General features: G+C 32.4%; 1 protein-coding gene and 1 long non-coding RNA gene across 4 annotated transcripts in view; one reads left to right on the top strand and one right to left on the bottom strand.

Annotated features, from left to right (window-relative positions):
• The window catches only part of baz (par-3 family cell polarity regulator), a 143,879-nt gene that overhangs the window by 46,658 nt on the left and 73,338 nt on the right, over positions 1–23,883 (top strand). The window contains exons 1-2 of one of the 3 annotated variants that reach the window (XM_085957489.1): positions 8,794–9,093; positions 10,063–10,438. The exons of the other annotated variants lie outside the window; for them this stretch is intronic. Of the exons in view, the coding sequence (XP_085813615.1) occupies positions 10,316–10,438 (123 nt within the window). The 5' untranslated portion in view covers positions 8,794–9,093; positions 10,063–10,315. Of the gene's footprint in view, positions 1–8,793; positions 9,094–10,062; positions 10,439–23,883 lie in introns of those variants that run through there. 3 annotated transcript variants of the gene reach the window in all.
• Positions 11,946–23,883, bottom strand: part of LOC147064641 (uncharacterized) — a 144,540-nt gene continuing 132,602 nt past the window's right edge. Inside the window, exons 2-3 of the long non-coding RNA XR_015071877.1 lie at positions 12,885–13,215; positions 11,946–12,451 (exon numbers count right to left, since the gene is read on the bottom strand). This is a non-coding gene — a long non-coding RNA (uncharacterized LOC147064641). The remainder of the gene's footprint in view (positions 12,452–12,884; positions 13,216–23,883) is intronic.

The raw sequence follows: 23,883 nt of genomic DNA, 5'->3' as shown, positions 1-23,883 counted from the left end.
TTAAGATTTTTTACATTTATTAATTTTTAAACACATTTATAAAACCATTAGCATAATTTATTGCGAGATAATTTTTGTAAAATATTCACGATAAAAAATTATATTGATAATCTCTGTGATCCCAAATTTGACAAGAATTAGGCATTTTATTATTCAAAAAATCGGCAAGATTAACACATTTGATGATAATTTTAAAGATATTTATTATAAGCTATGTCTTTGACAATTCAAGTGTGATAAACATCTTATGAATAATGATTGCTTTATAATAATTATTGACCTAAGAATAAGGTAGTGTTTTTTTGAAATACGCCATTTCTTTTGTCATTCCCCAGTGGTTAAGCTACAACATACGGCCGTAGCCATTAATTGACAAACTATAATTGAAGTAGGGAGTAAAATGATATTGACGCGCGTGTTTGAACATGTACCGTTTAAAAAAAAATAAAAAAAAATTCGGTTAGGTACATGTTCAAACACGCGCGTTAACATAATTTTACTCCCTACTTCAATTATAGTTTGTCATTTTATGGCTACGGCCGTATGTTGTAGCTTAACCACTAGGGAATGACAAAAGAAATGGCGTATTTCAAAAAAACACTACCTTATTCTTAGGTCAATAATTATTATAAAGCAATCATTATTCATAAGATTTTTATCACACTTGAATGGTCAAAGACATAGCTTATAATAAATATCTTTAGAATCATCTTCAAATGTGTTAATCTTGCCGATTTTTTGAATAATAAAATGCCTAATTCTTGTCAAATTTGGGATCACAGAGATTATCAAAATAATTTTTTATCGTGAATATTTTACAAAAATTATCTCGTAATAAATTATGCTAATGGTTTTATAAATGTGTTTAAAAATTAATAAATGTAAAAAATCTTAACACCACTGCACAGTTATGTACCGAAATATGACTATATTCTAAAACATTAGAGCGAGAGGTTTAAAAGAATACTATTTTATGTAACAAAAATACTTCATGCAGTCATCAAATGTTTAAAATAACTATAAAGGATAATAAGGCTTTAAAATTATATAAATAGATTATCTACAACGTTTAAGGAGTGTCCAGGATCATGGTTTGAAAATACAATAAAAACTCAATTTTGACCTTCGACGAGCATGTCCCCCCTTAAGCAGCATTGTGTTTTATTTGTAATTGAGTTGTACCTAGTTCAAAAAAATTCTAGGTACGAGGGTGGGTCAATAAGTCCTTAGAAAAGCCGACAGGTGGCGCGACTAGTACTGTAAGCGGTTTGTTTTCATGCAGCGGCACTACCGATTCAGTATGCTGCGAAGTTTCAATCAGATTGGTCGGGTTATTGTGTGTTTCTCGTACATTTAAAAAAAAAATTGCTTGTGGAAAATGGAAAAATGGAAAATGGAGAAAATTGAGTTTAGAGCTGTTATTAAACATTTTAATATAAAACGGTTAACAGCAAAGGAAATAAAACGGTTCACGGCATATCTGCTTCTTCACTTGCAACTATTTATAACTGGTTAAATGAATTTAAACGTGGTCGTACATCAACAAAGGATGAACCACGCTCAGGACGTCCTGTAGAGGTGACTACACCAGAAATGATCAATAAAATCCACGATATGGTGTTAAGTGACCGAAGATTAAAGTTGAGTGAGATAATTGAGGTTACAGGGATCTCAAAAGGTAGCGTCATTTCTATTTTACATGACAAATTGGGCATGAAAAAAATTTCTGCAAGATGGGTGCCGCGTTTGCTCACAGTCGACAATAAACGCAATAGGGTGGTGGCCTCTAAAGCCCTGTTGTCGCTCATGCAACGGAATCCGGATGAATTTTTTCGTTGCTTTGTGACTGTAGATGAAACATGGATACACCAATATACTCCCGAGACGAAAGAACAGTCAAAGCAGTGGATTGCGAAAGGCGAACCATGTCCAAAGAAGGCGAAAACCGTAAAATCAGCTGGTAAGGTTATGGCTACTGTATTTTGGGATGCACGTGGAATTATTTTCGTTGACTATTTGGAAAAAGGAAAAACAATAACAGGGGATTATTATGCATCGTTATTGGACCAGCTAAAAAACAAAATTGAAGAAAAACGGCCTCATTTAAACAGGAAAAAAATCCTCTTTCATCAGGAAAATGCCCGTGTTCACACATGTTTACGATCAATGGCTAAAATTGAAGAATTGAAGTTCGAATTGGTCGACCACCCACCGTATTCGCCAGATTTAGCCCCCAGTGACTTTTTCCTTTTCCCAAACTTAAAAAAATGGCTAAGTGGACAACGTTTTTTTTCAAATGAAGTCATCGATCGGACAAATGCTTATTTTGAGGACCTTCCGAAAACTTATTTTTCTGACGGTTTAAAAAAAATTGAGAAACGTCTAACCAAGTGTATTGAGCTCCAAGGAGATTATGTTGAGAAATAAAAAAAAAATACAAAAATAAAAACTGTTTTAATGCTTTTTTCTAAGGAATTATTGACCCACCCTCGTATATGACTCAAACAACTGTGCTTATATGAATTTTAATATGGATTAGTACATATTAGTATAATGTAGAATTATTTATTATGTACCTTACTTTGGCGACCTGAGAACAAAAAAAATGTGTGTTTATACGTTTTTGCGTAACTGCGTCCACTTATTATATTTGTTTATATCTGCTAGATCGAATTTGACGTAATCGATGCCCCTGAAATCATCTACGGCTCTTCAAAAATAAAAGAAGCGCTGTTTGTTGATTTTCTGCTCATTGATGCTCACTCATTCGTGTTATGATAATGTTAACACCTACCAGTATTTTTTTGTGTAAATATCCTGCTAAGTACATAATGGTGTTCATTAACATTGGTGTCGACTTACAACTTACACCGTGGAATCATAATACTAAAACAGTCTTTTTGCACTGAATTCCTTATCTCTCTATCTCTCTTGACGTTTGAGGAATTCTGATTCATAAATCATTACTTTGGAAGCCATTAATTACAGCGACGGTAAACAATTACTCATGTCGTAAAATCTAGTTATGTTATAATTAAGTCATTTATTAATTGATTGAACTCCATTATAATGGTTTTGAAACAAAGTTATATTTTATTAATTCGACGTACTTAAATAACTCTGTCTTTAACGTGCATTTATGTAGCCCAGTAGCGAAGGGTGCAGGTAGGCTGTTAACCTTTTTACTGCCGGTATGTGTATGTATGGCGGTACCTTGCACGCCGCGAATTTTATCGCAAAAATAAAAAAATTAAATCAATTTACGTTTCAAGTGGTAAATACGAATTCTGTTTCAATTCTGAGTATGTGACGATATTCCCAATATATGTCGTTGTATGTTCAACATATTTGTATATTTAAAATAATTGTTTTACGTTAAACGTTTACGTAAAATCCCGTTTAAAGCGGGAGTCCAAAGACGCCTTTTTGGTATGAGCGGCGTTCCGATCACGGAAAAGTTCGCGTCTTAAGACGTCATTGGCAGCCATCGGTTAAGATCCGCTATAAATAGTGCACAATAAACTTTGTTAGTCATGCGTATTTGTTTTTATTGAACTAAGATTACAATTTACAGATGGTGTTGATTAGTCTTTAAAAATCAATTAATCCCTGCCTAAAAACCATAATATTTTTGATATATTTTGGGCGATACGATAAAATTGTGCACACTTTTCCATTCATACTTTGTTTTCGTTGGATTAAGAATACTTATATTACACATATTGTTGGCTCATTTTTTTAATTTCATTAAGCCCCCTGCCTAAACTATTATAATATGTACTTAGATAAAAAAATATTATTCTATCAATAAAATACCTATCCTAAGTTATGTATGATTTAATTGCATAATTTTAGATTCTTTACGTATAGACGAGTATTTTTTGACTATTATATATTATGGCTTGGTTTCGCAGGGTTTAATTGGATTTTAAAAACTAACCAACACCATCTGTAAATTAATGTACATACATACCTAATCTTATTTCAATAAATACAAATACGACGTATTACGTTATACGTCGTATAACTGACAAAGTTTAATGTGCACTATTTATGGCGGATCTTAACAGCCTACTTCCACCCTTCGCCGCTGTGTGCACCTATACGTATAGCTTGTATAAGTACATACGTATACCATAATATTACCCACATAATATGAATACGTGTATTAATTAAGGCTCTAAGTACCAAAAACAAAAAAACTGACATTTTTATAGAAAAGTGTTCTACATACTAACGCCAATAACTTCAGCTAAGGTCTAAGTGCCTCAAGCAAGTCAAAAAAATACAGCAAAATATTTAAACCTGTCGACGTTGTAAGTCCGTTGGTCTGTTTTATTTATAATGGTGTAAATAGCACTACAGTGGTCAACTTCATTCAATATAAAATGGCTGACGATGGTGTGTTGACACTTGCGAGTTCTTAATACCTAAAATTATAGAAGCTGCCGTGATTGCTTCACACTGTAAAACCACGTTTTTCAAAAGGTCTGCTTCATGAAATTTTACTGCAATGACTCGGTATTTTGTATCTACAGGCAATACTACTTTTTGGTACTTAGAGCCTTAATTAATACACGTATTCATATGTCAACGCTGGTAGTATTGTAATGATTTATTATGTGTCCAATGTTAATGCAAGTGAGCCACCAAAAGAAACGTCTCCTGTATTTATTATATTTGGATTAATTATACATAATATATTTGAAATTATTAATAAGTAACATAGAATGCACATCGGCTATTTACTACACCTACCTACATACAGATGATTGTTTGAATATATGGCCGCATTCTTGTTATCATAATAAATATATTGATAACTAACTAAATCAATATATTTACATCATTTTGTAATAGCAATGCGATAAAATATTAAATATCACCGGAGTCTACTCGATGTATATGTGTTTGCACGGTCGGTACGTACATACGCGTTGAAATACAGATTGCATTGAATTGCTAGTAGGTACACATTGTGATATTATATTAAAAAAATGCATACACATACTATGTAAATACCGAAGTATAGATGTATAGTAGTGACGGGCCCGGTAAAAAAAAACAGTGTCAACTTTGAAAAAAATAACTATTAAAAAATTTGTTCACATATTAGTAAATTTTATAAATTTTAAAACAATTCACAGGGAAATCAATTTCAGCAAAATTTTGTCGCATTGCCATTTATTTTCACCTGTCACCCACAAATGATAAATTATTTGTAGTTATCAATATTAAACCTCAAAATTTTTATCGGAGAAAATATACCATAGTCCAAAACTGACCAAAAGCATTCTTATCAGCTGAATTTCATGTCGGGATTTTATTTAATTAATCAATTTAATTAATCTTTATGTTCTCTGAGTTCGTTAGAGGCAATTCTCATATTATGGCATACCAAATTCAATTTTAGCCAAAATATTGTTTGACACTACTTTATCCCGGTCCCTTCAATTCCTCGTTATTTGTAACATCTGAGGTCTTTTCAGTTTTGCGTAGGTTCTACATCTTATTTATACTTATCTCACATAATCAACTATGTTCTAATTTTTGTAACAGCCAGAATGGTTTTTGAGAATTTTGAAACTAATTGATGTACCTAAGTAGGTTTTATTTTTTTTAAATCTAATTAAATCTTTGTATGAATTAAATATATTTTGTCATGAATCGAGTTGCTAATATTTTCATTTGACTAATTTTGGCTTTCCATGTAAATTAATGTTCACCATTGGTGGTTTTTGGTAATTTATTTTCTTTACCTAACCTAATCAATCTAATTTTAATTTGGCCGAAGCTTCGCTATCACTGCCATTGTTTTCGTCTCTTTTCATTGCCCCTTCCACCCCGACGACCTTTTGTTGTTGCTAGTTCCCATCCACTACTCACTGATTGTTTATACCTACCTACTTATCATGGGTGGAGTGTTTTCTGATTTCAAATAATATGTATACATAATGATTTTTTATCCGTCAAGCGAAAAATTAATGAAATATTTTCGAATTGACTAATAATTTTAATAAGATAAATCAGTTAATTTTTCTGCTAAAATTAAACACTGTCTCGCTTGAATGACAATGAATTAATAATATGGTCCCTTTTACTTTGAATCTGTTCTTACTGACAGTTGACACTAATCTATTGTAATGGTCTGCCTGTGATTCTTTGTCACAATGAACTATTTAGGGACCCAGTACCTACCAAGATTTTGAGACATCTAATATGTCTTTTGCCTTTTCTTTTTTTGTTTTTACACAAAATAATATTGCTTCACGTTCTTGTGTTGGACTCTTTTACTATTACTACATTTTAAACATTTAAATTCATCACTGAATTTTCCAGAAACTGCTTTGCTTTGATGTTTGTATAAGAATTAGTGTTATATGTAATTATCACACGCATTGGTATCTGTTTAGTTGCAGCTAGGGTTTTCAATCGTGTCCATCCATCGATGTCTTGATATCGAAGTATCGGAATTGAAAATGTTTAATCTTTCGATTAGTTTTATATGATTTTGTAGTATTATTTTATTATTTATTTTATGTGGGTCTATTCTGCGGCTATTGGCGGGTATCGACGGTAGTCTATCATATTTATGTATTAATGTATTATAATTGTTATAGTAAGTTAGCCGTCTAAAGTCCAAACTGTCAAAACGGTCTATCTCGCTCTAAAAGTTAAAGAGAGGGGGTGTTAAAACATAGCACTTTTCGATAGTTTAGACGGTTACTTATTGTATGGGTATAACATCATAAATGGTGTTTGAATTTAGAACTAAGCTCATGCCAGTATAAAAAGTATTGAATGCTATTTCAAATGTTTGGATGTGACGTCCTCACTCAGATGACAATTTATTCTGGTGGATGTATAAAAACTAACCTCCTCAATACATAAATATGATAAACTACCGTCGATAGCCGCCGATAACCGCCTTGTGTATAGAATAGACCCAATGGGATAGTGATATTTGGAAAAACATACATTGTTATGAGACTTTGTAGATATATAGGAGCTACTTATTTATTAATCAAGAAGATGTTAATTAATGTGATATATCTGACTGTTTTTGTTATAATAAATTCATACTACTATGTTAGTATCTGACAGTAAAAAATGGGCCAGAATTTATTGGGGTTACATTTAATCCCGGGATTGAAAATTCTTTCCAGGATTCCAATCCCTGGTTGCCGCCCACCACGCTTTGTTTTAAACTCGTGGTTAAAACTTTCGACGCATTTTAAAAATAAATATTCATGCGTTTAGGAAAGCTATCTATCTATATTAATCCCGGGTATTTCGACGTGCGCTTTGGTATCAGCTGCAACCAGTAAATTAAACTTTTTTCTAACTTGCATGGTTTTTAGTCGTTATTTTGTTTAACGTGTTTCATAATTAAGGATAGTTGATGTTTTAACTCACGGATAATGGCCTCGTTGCTTAGTTGTACAGCACGTTCAAAATACGTTATACATTTTATTTACGAATGTATTAATCTCATTAGTGATTTACAGTACAGTTACAGTAGGTACTTTATATTTCAGGAGACATTCTCATTGGCGCATACTGCATAGTGATATATTACATAGTTGCATCAGTGGCGAAGATTTATTTTAATGATGAAGATAATTATTTAAATATTTTGATTTAAAAGAAATATTAAAATGGTACAATATATAGATACGTAGGTAAGTCATGCAGACGTAAACAAATAGGTGAGATTACTCCACTGTTCTGGTAAAAATAGTAATGTCATGATAAATAGTAAAAACCACCATAATCTTATCTAGGTATCGTGGTTTTTTCGTTAAATCTATTTGTCATTATTATCTATCTAAAATCTAGATCAAAGTAAAATTAATACCTACTCTTAACATTTTTTAGAGAATTATCTGATAAGAATGATACTTGAATTCCATTCTATTAATTTCATTTCTTATCTCAAATGCATATTATACTTTTACAAATAGTAATTATTTTTGAAACCTTGGTTTTTTATTGAGTTTTTGTGTAACATCTGGTCAATGTTTTGTGATACAAGTAATAACTTTTGAAGTACGTACTTACCATGTATTATTATTAATTAAAAATGTTATAGTACTTACCTACTTAACTGAAAAAAAAACAAACAATGTAAAGAAAAATATTGGTTGTTTTAAAACCTACATATGTATCAGACGTGCTCTTGAAAATAGTCTGTAAATATCCCAGTCTAGCATAGCTGCTAGCTCAAATAACAAAATTCAACTATATTTATTACATGCATTTTTGTAATTTTTCAAAGTAGGATTACCGAAAGCAAGCGCGTCGACATCAAACATTAACGTCACTCCACAACGGGTGTCTTTGAATACCTATATCATCCGAAAACGAATAGGTAAACAGGATTTTGTTTGTATTTTTATATACAGCTAGACTCTAGAAGGGAAGCAATTGATACCTCCCCATTCCTATAGTACAAACGTTCAAATTAGCACGTATTCCACTAATTATTATATTATTAATTATATGTCGTATAATTCTCAATTCAATTGAGATGATTAGATCTACGACTTTATCTCAATTTATTAGTTTGTTCTGTTTCTCAAAATACAAACTAATTATTTTCTCAACTAAATCTGCAATTTTACTCGTTATAATTTTTCATCATAAAGAATTCATTGCATTGTATACAGATTTTTCTTATTGTAATACCGCGGCAACAGGTAGCTCAATTCGCACGGTCCCCCCCTGGCGGCGCGGCGCAAGGCAACCCCCCCGGCCCCGGCGCCGTTTCCCCCCGCCCCGCGCATTTCCGCCGCGGCCGCGCGTTCACCGCCTGAGTTTCCACTCGTTCTGTTATTGTTCAAATCGCCTCCGAAACGAAACACACAGGCGCCTTTCTATTATTGCTCTTTTCGAATTTCGAACTCGATTCAAACGACAGTTCCACGCGAACAACACTTTCGAACGAACGGCCGAATTCGAAATTTAAACGAAATCAAGTGAAAGATATTCCATATTTAAAATATCGCGATCGTATGTCGGAACGACTAAACCTGATCTTCTACGATCTACGTGTAAAGTGTCGACGATTTTCCGACGAAAATCCTTACTGAGGTACAGGAAAAGTGTAAATTATAAACTGTGTTCGTTTATTTTGTGATTGTTTTTTGATTTAAACTTTTAAAAATATGTTTGTATGGCTTTTATATAGATATTTACTGCATTGTTTTTATCTTAAAGTGTTATATTATGATTGTGTTCGATGATATGCGATTGCGATTGATATGCAAATAAAGTGCATTTCTTACTGCAACGGGTTGTTTACTTGCAAATCACCAGTCGTGGTACAAGAACAAAATAAATCATTCGACAACAAGCGCGAGGCCAGTTGTGGCTTGTAATTTTACACCACCTGCATTCCTGTTGATATTTTTATGCATTGAAAGCCGCGTTATCTCTGTACCTGCCGCTGGCATACCGCTCTGTTGTGATAACTTGATAAGTATCACCCAGCGCACCTCAATTCAAAATAATAATTGTGACTCTGTCCGATATGGCAGACGGGTAATTTCAAGTGACAGTATTCAGAGTAGGATGTACACAGTACAATACAACTGAGTCGATATAATAATATATAATGTCGTTGTAATTATAATAATAATTTGTAAAGCCAATTTGCCTATAGAATAGCGAAACATAGATCCATATCGAATTATTGAATGGAGTAGTTATTTTGACAACATACGTGTCAAATAAAATCTCATTGAAAGATTAAAATACACCGACATTAAAAACAGCATGGGTTAACTTAACATCCATCATGTTCACGAAGACTAATTAATCCAATGTCAGTAGAGTTTTGAATGTAAAATTTAATATTTTTCTTTATCATACGAGTGATTTTTCGAACAAGCAAAAAAGTATGTACCTAGGTACTTGGGTACTTTTAAAATTTACACGGTTTAATATTAGTCCAGGGGCGTTTTTTGGGGTTAATTCAGATCTGATTAGACGAAATATATCTGTATACTTTACTTAATATACTTTCCTAATTTAATTTTTATTCTGTGCATTTTTGTGCAGATATATGGGGTATGAGAACTTTCAGTAAATTAATTAAGATAGATAATGACGTGTATGACACTTGACAGTTGTTGCACGTCAGAATATTGACTCGGCGATGTGATTGTGAGTGTCGTTTCTTATCGCAAATTGTCAGAGTGATTGATACCTGAAGTGCCCGTCTCCCCAGTGAAAGGCAGACAGCGTGTACAGTGTTTACATTTTTTCTGATAAATATTGCAAATTATTAGTCTTCGGAGTGTAATGCCAGGAGATGCGTGAGGCAGGACCGCGCTGCAGTGACCATGTTACTGACAAGATTGTCAGGTTGTTTGGATGGAGGCAGAGCTATCCTGTGGAGAAACTGCAAAGGAGCATACAGCCTAGGAGAGACTCGGTAAGATACACTAAAACTTCGTAAATATACCTATTCTCCGTTTCAAAGTGAGCATACTGGAATACTGTCCAAACTTTGGATTGGCTTTCCCCATTTTCCCTATTATTTGCAAACATTTTAGCGGATGACATAGATTTTCCAATGAATTCCTTCACCACCTTCGTCACTACCAGTCTACCATATCGGCTTTCAGTCCCAGATTTGACAGACTAACCAAAATAATAAACCTTTCGAAACCCTCTGGCCCTTGCGAACAGCGTGTCCGAAGAATTATAACATATATAATAAATATTACGCAGGTACACAGAATATAGCATTTTACTGATGCTCAGTTCTTTATTAAGCGTCAATGACATTGAGCTGTTTGTTGGCGAATTTACAATCTGCCTGTAAAGTCGCCCAGTGTCATCATCGAACAAGCTAACAAGCAGATTGTAAACAATCTACCGAGAAAAGTGTTGAAAGCCGGTCAACTTTACACGCTACACGCGGCGTATGGGTCTACTGCGTCTGCGCAGTAGAGCGTAGTAGCGACCTCCCGGTAAAAAAACGAACTACGTTCTGTCAAAATAGTCGCTAACTTTTTGGCTTCTCAGCGAATGGGAAGTTTTGTGTGTCATCATCACAATCGCAGTAGTTGAATCTCCCGCTTTTAAATTCGCCAACAAACAACTTGTAAAGTAGCTCAATGTCATTGACGCATTATACATGGAATTAAACACTACTTTGCAATAACAATTTTTACCAATATAATTTGACCACCGGGCGAAATTGGAACTAAAAAAACAGCTAGCCAACTATTGTTGCCTGAAACCACTAAAATGTGATTGATAGTAGGTACCTACCTGCAAATAATTTAAATGCTATAGATTTGCAGATATACTAACTTATCCCGAAATCATTATTAAATTTATTGATTACATTGCAGGGCTCTTAATGATATTATATAGGTCGATCAGTAGGTACGTACTTGTATTTATATGATTTATATGTGTATTATTAAATTTTATATCAGTTAAAGATTTTTATTTTGTTTTTTTTTATCAATTACTACAATAAACACCACGGATAGTTCGTTTCTTAACCGCAAATCTTACATTAAAATAAAAATAATAAAAGCAATAGGTATCTATGTAACTTATTTATCTATCTATCATATAAAATTTATTATAAATCATAATAACCTATCCATTGTCTTATATCAAGCATTAACATTGGTATAAGTGTCAAGTTTTTAATAAAATGTATCACTAATTATCGGTGGTATGTCATATGATATGTTATTGAATTTTAAATAAATTTTGTAGCTGCATATAATTTCTTGGTTGGATGTCGTTTGCAGGTTGAAATACCTAGTTCTTTTGACAATGTTTTTCTGATATCTGTTTCATTTTCTTCAGTTGATTTTTCAACTGTTACTATGGTATTTTTTCTGTTTACTTTGATTGCATAATATGCGCAATTTCAATGCACTGTAAGTGGCATAACTTACGAAGTTGGAATAATGGACAAAAAAAAATCGACGAATTGTGTTTCGTAGATTAATCTATGAAGATGAGTACGGTTGTTAACTTCATTTATTTTACTTGGTTATCACTTAAATTACATCATTGCTTTGAATCCGTATTTTTCTATGATCGCCGGCTGTGGAGGCCGATTTGAACTGTGATAAAAGCCAAATAATTGATGTAACGTTTGGCTGCTCACGGCTTACTTGAAAAACTGCGCTATCGTTGTCTATTATCAACACTAATCACACCTCAGCTTAGTGTTCCCAACTGTTGTAGTATTTTAGAGTATAGTACTATAATATTCGTTTCGTGTAAAATGTAAAATAGTAAGATATAAGTACCTACTATAATCCTACACCAAATAAGAAAAAAAAATATTATAATTTTGAAAGATTCATTATGGAACATCGTCGTTAATTCACAAATTGTACACCTTTTATTAATCCATGTTTCGTAAAATGTACTATAGTTGTGTGAAAAAAGTAATACGTAATATGAGTCGCTTAGAATCATAACTCACATATTCCAAAAATCAAGTTTTGAGATAATCGCTAAAAACCAACAGAGCACTATTTTTTGTAATTAGAAGAACAGTATTGAACTCCCTAGAATATTAATGAGTGAGAGAGTCGAATAACTTTTTTTTTTTTTTTAAATATATATACCTAATACTCCTAACGTTGCAGACATACAGCATACTATGAGAAATAGAGCTCCCCGATTGGTTAGGAAGGCGTTGGTGACAAAACTCTATTCTTTGAAATATACGACATATTACACCAACAATGAACTTTGTCAACGATTTTCACATGGTTTAAATTGACTTTTAATACTCAACTATTTTTCGGTATATTTATTAATTCATTTAGAATCACTTGGCATATTTAACTAAAAAACGACAAAATTGCAATATGTGAGTTATGATTCTAAGCGACTCATATTATCTAATCCTTGAAGAATACAATGACCGCGTAGTTTGTTTGCTCCATCATTTTATAATTTATTCTAATACTATTAGCTTATCTACGTTATAATAAAAATACTTAGCAGCAGCATTACACTGAGGAAAAGAAAACCTCTTAAGATTAATCACCATCTTCATCTTAACAATTCTCGATCCTCTGTTGGTTGAAGGCTTCTCCCTACTGTCCTCACTTATCTAGGTATTTAATCGTCTGTTTCCACGTTCCTCCGCTAAATTTGATTAGCTGATTGATACAATGGCGCTTTGTCATCCATTAGGTTTTTTTTTAATAAGTAATAACTCTGGGTTGTGCGATTTGTCCAGCTGTTTTCAATGTCGATATCTTGACGCATGATATTATTTCCGCTACTTTTGTGAGTTCCCGTAGTATGGTCGCACATTGAAAATCGTCTCGAATGGGGTATGTTCAAAAATCAAAACTGGGCGCAATGTTGCAACTGTCTTCCGTGCCGTGACGTGGCGTCACGCGGCTAGCCGATACGAATGAAAAAAACTTCTGCACATACGCCAATGCGACATTTTGTCATTCGACCCGCGCACCATGCCGAGTGAAATTTGCTACACGCGACATGCAGATGCTTTGTTCTACCCACCTATGTGCGGCAGAACATGTATTTTGTGAATGACATCAAAAACAGTCGAGTATTTTAATGTGCGACCGGCTCACCTTATCAAAACCCAGGAATAGGTCGTTATACCTATATGGATATAATTTTGTTTTTGTAATAAAATTATATTAAATATTTCGGTAAAACATGTAGATGTCACAAAATGTTGGTCCATTTATTTTGTTTTAGCTTTGATCGACACTATTTGTTTATTTTCCTATATTTGTCACTAGATACAATAATATTATTGCATATAGGCACATTGACCGGCAAAAATGAACAAAATAAAATCATTAATTAACCAATTTGAACTTGGTAGTAGGCGGGTACCCATATTTACGGTTTTTCTTTCATTGAAGAATTTATTGTCTTCTTAATGTGAACAGTGAAAAATCACAGACTTCATAATAAAACTACCATTTTATAGCCCCATAACTTTTTTATTCGTTATTTTATGAAGCGAAATGGACATAAGAATATTTTAGATGTTTAAAATTTTTTGCGTTGCATTCTCCATTTACTTATTACAAGTCTTATCATCTCAATATTATAAATAATATTACAAGTACACAAATATCATTGAATTACGCAGTATACAATTGATTGTGGCATGAGCATATCAACATGCGTAATTAATTTTTCTCGTTTTGCTGAAAACCTGTGTTATTTGTACGTCAATTAGTCACGTTTCTCTGATATGTATTTATAATAAATACCATTCGGAAGAAGAATTCATTTATATTTTATTATATTCATTCACAGTAAACTTAACTTGAACATTGTAATTAAATTTCTTCACGATTCATGTTTGTTTTTTTTATTTAATGGAAATGAATATTCAAGTTTTTTTGTTGTACGTAGCGAATGTTTATAATCTGAATATTATGTGGTAGGTACCTACTTATACTGATTTCGTTTCATTGTATATTTTCTCTTTATAGCATGTATTAAAATAGAATTAAAGTTTTTCAATTTCAACGATTAAATTATTGCAGCTGATTTGTGTATAAAAATAAATTTCTATCGATAATATGATAAAAAAAAATGATTTCAAATAATCAATATTTTTGACTTTGATTTTTTTTAGAATCATTATTTTATTTCTAGAATAAAATCAATTCCAAGAAACAACTTTTATTAACAAGAATATTCCCACAACAGTAGCTACTCATATCATATACCTACTTAAATTTATTTATTTAGTAAGTAACTAATTCAATTTGCATGCACTTCTTCTCACTAGAGTAGGTATATTTTATTGCGATAGGTACGAATAATGATTGTTTAATTTTAATACATTTTTAATGTAAGTATTCCATGTTGAATCTTTAATTACTTAGCTATAACACGGTGGAATTTCTTGTACATATATGCATTATGAAGCATGTATGCTTACTATTATAAGTACGTACATATTTTATATACTTAATTTATTTTTATGTGCGCAATCTTATTTTTAGTGTAATAAAGAAATTCCCACCTTCAAAATAATAAAATTATAACGTGTGTTGTAAAGATGTCTCATTCTATACGAGCAAACTATGTACTTAAATGCATTGTTGTACCTACCTGCTCATTAAAATAATTTAGGTATTTAATTACGAAGGTGCTTTGCATTTTAGACTATTCTCCCATAAACAATTAATGTAATGCAAGCATTGTTGTATGGGTTTTGTATTCTTTATTTTAAAATGGTTCAATATTAATTCATTATCTTATTCACTACGAAGATCTTATTGTATTTTCGTTTATCACACGTCTTACGTTAAATGTAGGTACCTACCTACCTAATTTCTATCGCTAGAAAGATGATCAGTGTCATTGACCTGTTTCGGCGAAAACGTATGTAACTCTAAATTAAATTACGTATCTACCAATTTCAGAAAGTTGATTTTTAATATTTTCAAATATTGTGTGGATGCCAGATTGTCGACATAAATTATTACTTGTTTCTATTATGGCACGGGTGTCCAACCTTTTTTGAGTTGCGACAGCCTTTTAAAATAGTCATGCAACCTGCGAGTCCTGCGATCCCCAGGATGTTATAAATAAATTTTTGGGAGGGCGACACTTTACAATTAAATTTCACGAGTGAATTTGCTTCTAGTTTTACGACCATTCATTTGGCTTCCCTTTAGTGGTATGACGTGTTTGTTTAGTTACAAGTAGTTACAAATAATACACTTTGTGCACTGGGTTTGCTTCTACGTTTAAATTAGCACCGTAAACTAATCTACAATATGGAAAGAGAAGTTTATATTTTGCTATCGCCGAAGAAAACAGCCATCTAATTCTAGGCATACGAATCTATCTTTGTAATAATAATTGTGAATTGTTGATTTATTATTATTGTATTTTTCAAACATCCTTGAGGTTCAGACTTGGGAGTACCTACCACTGTACTATGACTTTCAGGTGTTCGTAAATCTACAATGTTGGTGTTTGCAATATCACCAAGCAATTATTAATTAACTCACAGGTGCACACGTTAGGAATTTGTATGTGTGTTTTTGTATATTGGTATCAATTACAAAATATTATTTACCTTTTTATTCTCGTAATTACATGTAATAATCGATTCAGTACATTGAATAATACATATTATTATTACCTACATAGGTACTTCTCCATTCTTATTATGAATCATAATTTCTTAGAATCAAGCAATACAAGAATCAATACAATATTAATATCTAAATCATCATAATGTATTGCACAGCAGCCACCTGTTTACACGTGACAGTCTATGAACTCTACTGTGAAATTGAACTGACTCATATGAAATCACGAAAATTAACCAAGCAATTTATTTAGTTTTTTTAGTTGGAATCATTTCTTTGATAACGTCTTTGAATTATGTCGAATGGATGTTTTTTCTTAACGCAATGCGTAGGTCTGTGGATGATGTATGTATATGTAGATTACATCAGTGCAGTCTCCCACAACATAAAACATAAGAAACCAATGATTAAATATATCACATTTTAGTCGGTAGGTACTCATTTGAAATAAAATAAAGATTATAAGTAATATCTTTGATTTAGTTTCAAACAGGTGCAGCAATGTGAATTTTCGTGTTGCATCATTCTCTGAAGAAAATGGTTTTTAGAGAACAGACACATTTCTACGTATAATTTGTATATTACTATTAGCAATATTTCATATATTTTGTAATGTAAATCGTGTCGACGGCGAAGTTGGTTTTTCTTTTTTCATTACTGACTGAATAGTTTGATTAGGTACTTTATTTGCATATTGTGATAACCTGAAAAAAATCAGATATGACAGATAGTGCTAATCCTTTTATGATATGACTAATTTACCTTTTATTCGGTGAGTACACTGTCACGCTGAGTATGTTGTGGTTTACTTGCTGACTAAATAGAATATTCAGCAGCCGACTTATTTAATTGATTCAGGTATTAAAATCATCGAAAGCATTCATTATGATCATTAAAAATATGTTTTTAGAGTTTTAGAAATCGGTGTGAATGTGACATGAAAAAAACATTGATTTTTTTCGACTGCGGCGTAATTTTCTTCGCATTTTTACAATGTTTTATTGTTCGGTTATTGATTTACTTGTGTACACAGGATATAAGGACCACCGTGAATGATCACGCTATTAAAATTATCATTTTTTCGTAGTTTATATCTTTTTTTATGGTAATTATATATTTATATAGTAAAAAGGCGTAAAAATATAGTATTTCTGAAGAAAAAAACATTAGTTTAATACGCTAGACATTTTTAGTGTTAAATCCTTCAAAATTATATTAATTATTGCATATTTGTTGTAAATATATAGTATAATTTACTATTTTACATTTCTTGCGTACAATATTCGTACAATATCTACATATATAGGTACACTACGATAAGTGTTATTATCCGCGTTGATGCCTTATGCCTGGTCCACACCGGCAACAAGTCGCGCGACAACTTGTTAAATTTTACGATTATTATCATGCTTATCGTAAAATTTAATGAGTTGTCGCGCGACTTGTTTTCGGTGTGGACCCGGCATTAGACATATTCTGCTAACGTGTCCACCCTAATATTGTGATTTTGCATGTAGGCCTGAGTCACGTCAATGTGTTGTCAACCACCACTACATAGCATAATATAATAATTTATTTATCTGATAATGATTATTTGTTGACTTATCTGGTGTTTGTATAATATAATAGAGGTCCGTCCCCTCACATAAGTTCTTGATAAGGCAATTTTTATGTTTATTCATTAACAAAATAAGACGTTTCCCCTGTAACAAATGATTGCACATGTTATTTCTACTGTACTTAAATTATATTTAATCGTAAATTACAGGGGGTGGATTGAATATTATATGTTTAAACGTAAAATTTTCACAAGCAAAGTCGTCTATAGGTTCATCGAACTTATAACAAACTTTCACTCATTGATTTGGTTTAATAATAAAGTATCTCTTGTCGTGTTCTGCATTCCTTGCCAATGTATGTGGCAACACTGGCGAAGAATGCAGATGCTAAAATAATCATAACACGCATTGGTAAATTTCGCTATGGAAAATTAATTATTAAACACACACCCACTTTGCGGCAATCAATCGCTGGCTGCGATCAAAAGTATTTTCATAGCTTATTTTGCGGGCGTTTAATGTTGTCGATGAAAGTCAAAAGAAAGGTGATGGTCTCTCCGTCTATCCATTTTTTCACGTAAATTAATATTACAGAATTATTTTTAGGTAAGTAGTGAATATTTGTGAATATGTAATCTGTTTGTTATGTGAGGTTTAAATGCAGGGTTTACGGAGTTGGTTAATTAATTAATGGTTATAAACTTTGGAATTATATAATTAATTAACAACGCCTTCTTTGGCAAACCCTTACCATACTATATTTTTTATGATGTAAATAGCTACATAATGTGTAATATGCATACCTATTTATAATATCTTTTAGGTGGAGTATACATATGGAACCAAAGAAATAATATTGTTTTGTTTGTGGTTATTAAGATTAAATTCAACATGACGTATCTATGTATTGATCCGGGCTTAAAAAATATCGTGCCAGGAGGGTCTCAAACCCTCATCCATCGGATTTCGGCCAAAATACTTTGACCAATTTAGCCATCTGCACCCTAACTAATCACGACAAAATTAACTAATAATCATGCCACTCTCGTAATCAAGCGGTTCTCAAATTTCGTTAATATTGACGACCGGCTTTTGTGTTTTGAATCAAGGTAGATATTTACCAATGATACGTACTTACATTGATTCCTAGACGGTTTTTTTAATATGTAGTATAATTAGTTATTTTTTTTCTCGACTTTTCCTTTTGCTTGATCCTAATAAGATCATTGGGCCTCCACATAGTGGAGGTTTGTTTTAACAGATTTTGTTTTTACAGGAAATGGATGTCAGCCACTTGCTCAACCTATTATTTATTTATTATATTAACCTATTACCTATTTATTTGCCAGACCCAGGATTCGAACCTGGCTTAAGCCACGCGGCCATCGTGGGTGTCTAATTAGTTTATATTATGTTATGTTTATTGTGTGTTTTCGATTTGTACCTATCTATCTGTTCAATAACTAATGTTACATTCTTGAATGTTCTAAACAATTATTATTCGTTGAATAAAACATAATGTCCTATAAATTATGCTTTCAACCGATTCGAATCTTATTTATTTTTCTCAAAACATGCAAAACTTGACTTACATCATCTTTGCAATAAACCACCGTAAAACGCCGGATAGGTAGGTACATACTCCTTATATTATTAATTTTATGTCATTAATAATATAATATTCGTGGGAACTGTTGTATTACGAACTCGCGTAGAAAAAACAAGTTTTCTACGAAGATAGGAGAAGGAACAAAACTGAGCGGAATTCAGATTCTAATTCCGAAAAGGTAGATACCTACATTATTTGATTGCCACCGTTCGTGCGAATCCCAGCTAACAATCAAAATACAAGTTTTCCGTTACACACACAAAAAAATCAAACGGATTGATTCGTTTCTTCGTAGATAGGTAGTGGAATGCGGGCAATGTTGCCCGCGACAATTAGACGAATTACACGCTTTTTGCGGAAAGTGATTATAATTTTAGTGCCGGCTGCCTCCCGACAGCGCAAGTGACGGATGCGATGTAACTTTGTGAAAGTACTTTCTTTCTTCTTGTTGGGAACTTTGATTTGTGATATACTACTTCGGCCAGTGATTAACAACCAGTTCCGCGAGAATTTAGAAAAGTACAACTTGCCACTTTAACCTATTCATAAAACTGGAATCTCTTTAAATTAAATATCTTGTCCAAAATATCAACCAGTCCGTGTGCCTCTTGCGAGATGGAACTGTCAATAAAATTGTGATTATAATATTGGTATGTCATCAGTCATCACACTCCTCAACCTTTCTTTCAAGCAGAGCTGTTATCTCAACAATACAGCAAGCAATACCTTATGAATTAATGCGATTATTTGAGCAATCATTTCGCTCGTGTAGAATGTTCTATAATCTATATTAAAAAATAAGTATTTTTGTGTTCGTTATAGCGGGTCCACACTGGCAACATGTCGCGCGACAACCTCGTTAAATTTTACGATAAGTAAAGTAATTATCGTAAAATTTCTTAAGCAATTATGATAATTATCGTAAAATTTAACGATGTTGTCGCGCAACATGTTGCCAGTGTGGATTCGGCATTAATATATTCGAATCTAATCGGACACCACACATCTTACGCTGTCTGATACTTTATGACACTTTCGTGACGAATTCCGTTGTTACATTCCTTACTTTCTTTTACTTAATTTTTTTACTTATATCAACACAAAATAATGCATTAACGTTTGTTTGTAATCGGTAAACCAAACGTAAAATGAAAATGTTTATAATTTTTTTTACCCCTGACGAACTCATGTGTCAACCAAACATGAGAGGTTACAAAATAATAGAAAATGTTTGGAATCACTCATACACATTCGAGACGCAGTGCCGTCGCCCGTGCCCGATTAGATTACTGTGTTGTCTATAGATCACAACTATTTACAAATATTAATACATACTCCAGAAGTGAACGCAATTATCAATATCATCATTGGAAGCAGGAAATACCTGTATGGTCCCATAGAATCATCTTGTCGTAAGGGAAATTCGAGTATTTCGGGTTTCTCTTCAATGGCACTGCTATATTTTGATCTATCGACTTACGTTTTTGCTACCCGAAATTCTACCTTACCGCATACCTATACAAATACAACCATCTTATATATTATTTTAATTTAAAGTTTCTATCACGGGATTCTTCTTGATTTAATCAAAATTAATAAACATTTACTTACGACATGCTATCATTATCTAAGACGACGAATTGGTAGTGACTGCTAACAATAATGTATTGCTCTCTGTACGTCATACAGTTCGTGCAGTTTATGAATCGTACCATTTCCTATAATTAGGCGGCATAGGTTTCGATAAAAAAACTAATACTACGAGTACCCATCTCCACACATTCCTATTGTGACGCTGAGTTGAAATCAGTGCTTCATTGCGCAGTGCGTATCTCCGTAGGAAATTGCTCAACTTTATTACCAAAATTTGCCCTTATTAATTTTAATACCATCATTATTTTGATTCATAATAATTCTCTGCCATAAAAAAGTGCATAATCTTCATTTATTGGTAAATTATTGTATGTGCAATTGGAACCTAATTTAAGTAACCCCCCGTGATTGCTTCAGGTTTTTGATAAAATACTTTGATGGATTTTCTGGTATTTAATAAAAACAACACAATATTTTAATTCTCGCCCCTTACGGCTCTCTCTCTGATGAACCACTTTCCCTCATAGAGTCAAGGAAGGACACTGCACATCTCATAACATAGTATGTATTGTAAATATTGCACTACTCAAAGGCCCCGTTTTTTATAAAATTAAGCAAATACGTTGATTTACAGAAGTAGTCCATTCTTTGTCGCACAAGACTTACTTATTTCCAACCGGGAATAAGTAAGTAAGTCTTGTTTTCAGATTATCATAAGTCATAACTTCTAAATTAAATAAGTTATTAAATATTTAGCAAAATACGTCAACTACGAATAAATTATAAAACTACATCGTTATATTTTGTTTGTATTTTTAAATAAATAGATTATTGTATAATTAAATATAAAACAACAGAACTTAAATCGTTCCCCTGGAAAGTTCTTTCTCGTGTAGTTACATATTTATTCACGGTTGCTACAGAAATATTAAAACTACACGACACTCTGGCTCTAGTATAAATAAGCGCAACTTATCCTAGTGGTGTTGCCATTTTCCCCTAGCGACTACTATCGACATAAATTAAGTGTTAAATTTAGTTTTATTTGTGTTTCGTACAAGTCATAAAATAATTATTAGCAAGAGAAATCAAATATGCAGGAAATTAATAGCATGCGATATAAAATCGTAAGTATTTCATTAACGTGAATCGTCGTGGTGGCAAACACGTCAATATTAATAAAATATTCATAATTTTATTATTGTAATATTATTATCGGTGATTCACGTTGTGGATACTTTTCCGATTTATATTATGTTATTAAAAAAAAAACGGTTTTTTATGATTTTTTTGCTATCTAGCGTGCACGTGAGAAATAATAGAAAGTATTTAGTAATATATTATGTTTATTTATACTTCCTAATGCCGGGTCCATACTGGCAACAAGTTGCCATCAACCTCGTTAGATTTTACGATAATTATGATATACATCGTAAAATTTAATGAGGTTGCCAGCAACTTGTTGCCAGTGTGGACACGGCATAAGAATCTAAATATCTATATACACCAGGGAACATCAGCGGTGATTTTCGTTGACGCAGATGACGCAATCCATTCATCAGAAGATTTAAAAGGAGGCCTCGAAAAAGTTTTATAATGATAGCAAAATCTTGTAAATTTGTGTATTTCTCACAAATCGAGTATAAACTATTTCCTAAACTTGTCCCAAAGCATAAAGAAATCCCTGCAACTAATATCAAAAGGGCTTTTAACATAACCACTCAAACAGGTAGTAGGTCAACTGTCATCTTCATTATGAAATAATTATAGTTTAATCTAGGAAAGAGATACGCTAATATTTTTACTACGTTTGTAGTTAGAATTTATGGTTGTTATTTTATTTGTATCGTGGGGATCTCAAAATCGGTTAGTGCCTCGGGTCTCCAAGTTCCCAAACCATCAAGTGCGTCCATGTCGATAACTGACATTTATTTCAATAAACAATAGCTTAATTTTACTACGTTTATGACATAATATTATTATGATGTCTTTATAAATCCATACCATCTCAAGCGCGCTATGCTTATTTCATTATAATCCGCTTTGACTGTTCATGTCTGTAGTTAAAAAAATGTGTCGGAAATTATATTAAATCATGATGTTATAAACTTATAAATATTGTATTTATTCTTTTTATTTAAAAGAAAATCCATTTCCGCTACTTATTTCCATCATATTATGGACACCACTCGGCGTATCCAAGAATCCCTGTCACTCACCAGTTTTCTTGCGTCCTCCTGTATTTATTACGATTAAAATGAATACTCATATTATGTCTATTTTGTCCAATGGACAAGATAAGGGTTGCTTCTAGTGATGGTAGTTGAAACCGAATACAAATAATGGGATAAAGAAATGATATCCAGGAAATACACGCACAGAAAATTATCGGTGACGTATTCACTCAAATAGCGACTCTAAGATATTTGTGCATACCTACTCAATTGGTAACATTATCAATTTGTTGACACGAACGTTTACACAACCCTCTCCTATGGTACATATTATTACGAAATGAATATTCGTGATAAAGTTTTATCACGCTGGTTCAAAATAACTAGCGATTTCACCCGAAGAATTCGCCTACGACGCAACAATCGAAGCTAGGTACACGAGAATCCATTCAATTATTGTAATTTTGGCTTTTTACGTGATACAATAATAGTGTTGCAAGTGAAAGATAGTGTAATAAGTTAGGTAATTATTTCAAACAATTCTCACAAACGATAATATTGATACAGGGAATTTGCTTTTCGATTAAAGGATGTGTATCTCAGGTTCGTTGACTTGATTTTCAGTGCCTACATAATATCTACTATTGTACGGAAATTGCTCAACTGTATGTACTTACCCCATAATAGGTAGGTATTATACATCTTGCAATTAATATCGTTTTAAATACTGACACTTGCAGCGTTCTACATCACTGGGGTTGACTTCGCCTCGATATAGGTACTTACCTATATAATGATAATATTTATATATTTTGAATCAAAACCTTTCTCGTTTCACTTAGGAG

Source organism: Rhyacophila brunnea, unplaced genomic scaffold (genome assembly GCF_057557595.1).
Source record: "Rhyacophila brunnea isolate RB1 unplaced genomic scaffold, BYU_Rbru_1.0 scaffold_7, whole genome shotgun sequence".
NCBI lineage: Eukaryota > Metazoa > Arthropoda > Insecta > Trichoptera > Rhyacophilidae > Rhyacophila > Rhyacophila brunnea.
Note: the sequence above shows the minus strand (reverse complement) of the source record. Positions and strands in the feature narration are given on the sequence as shown.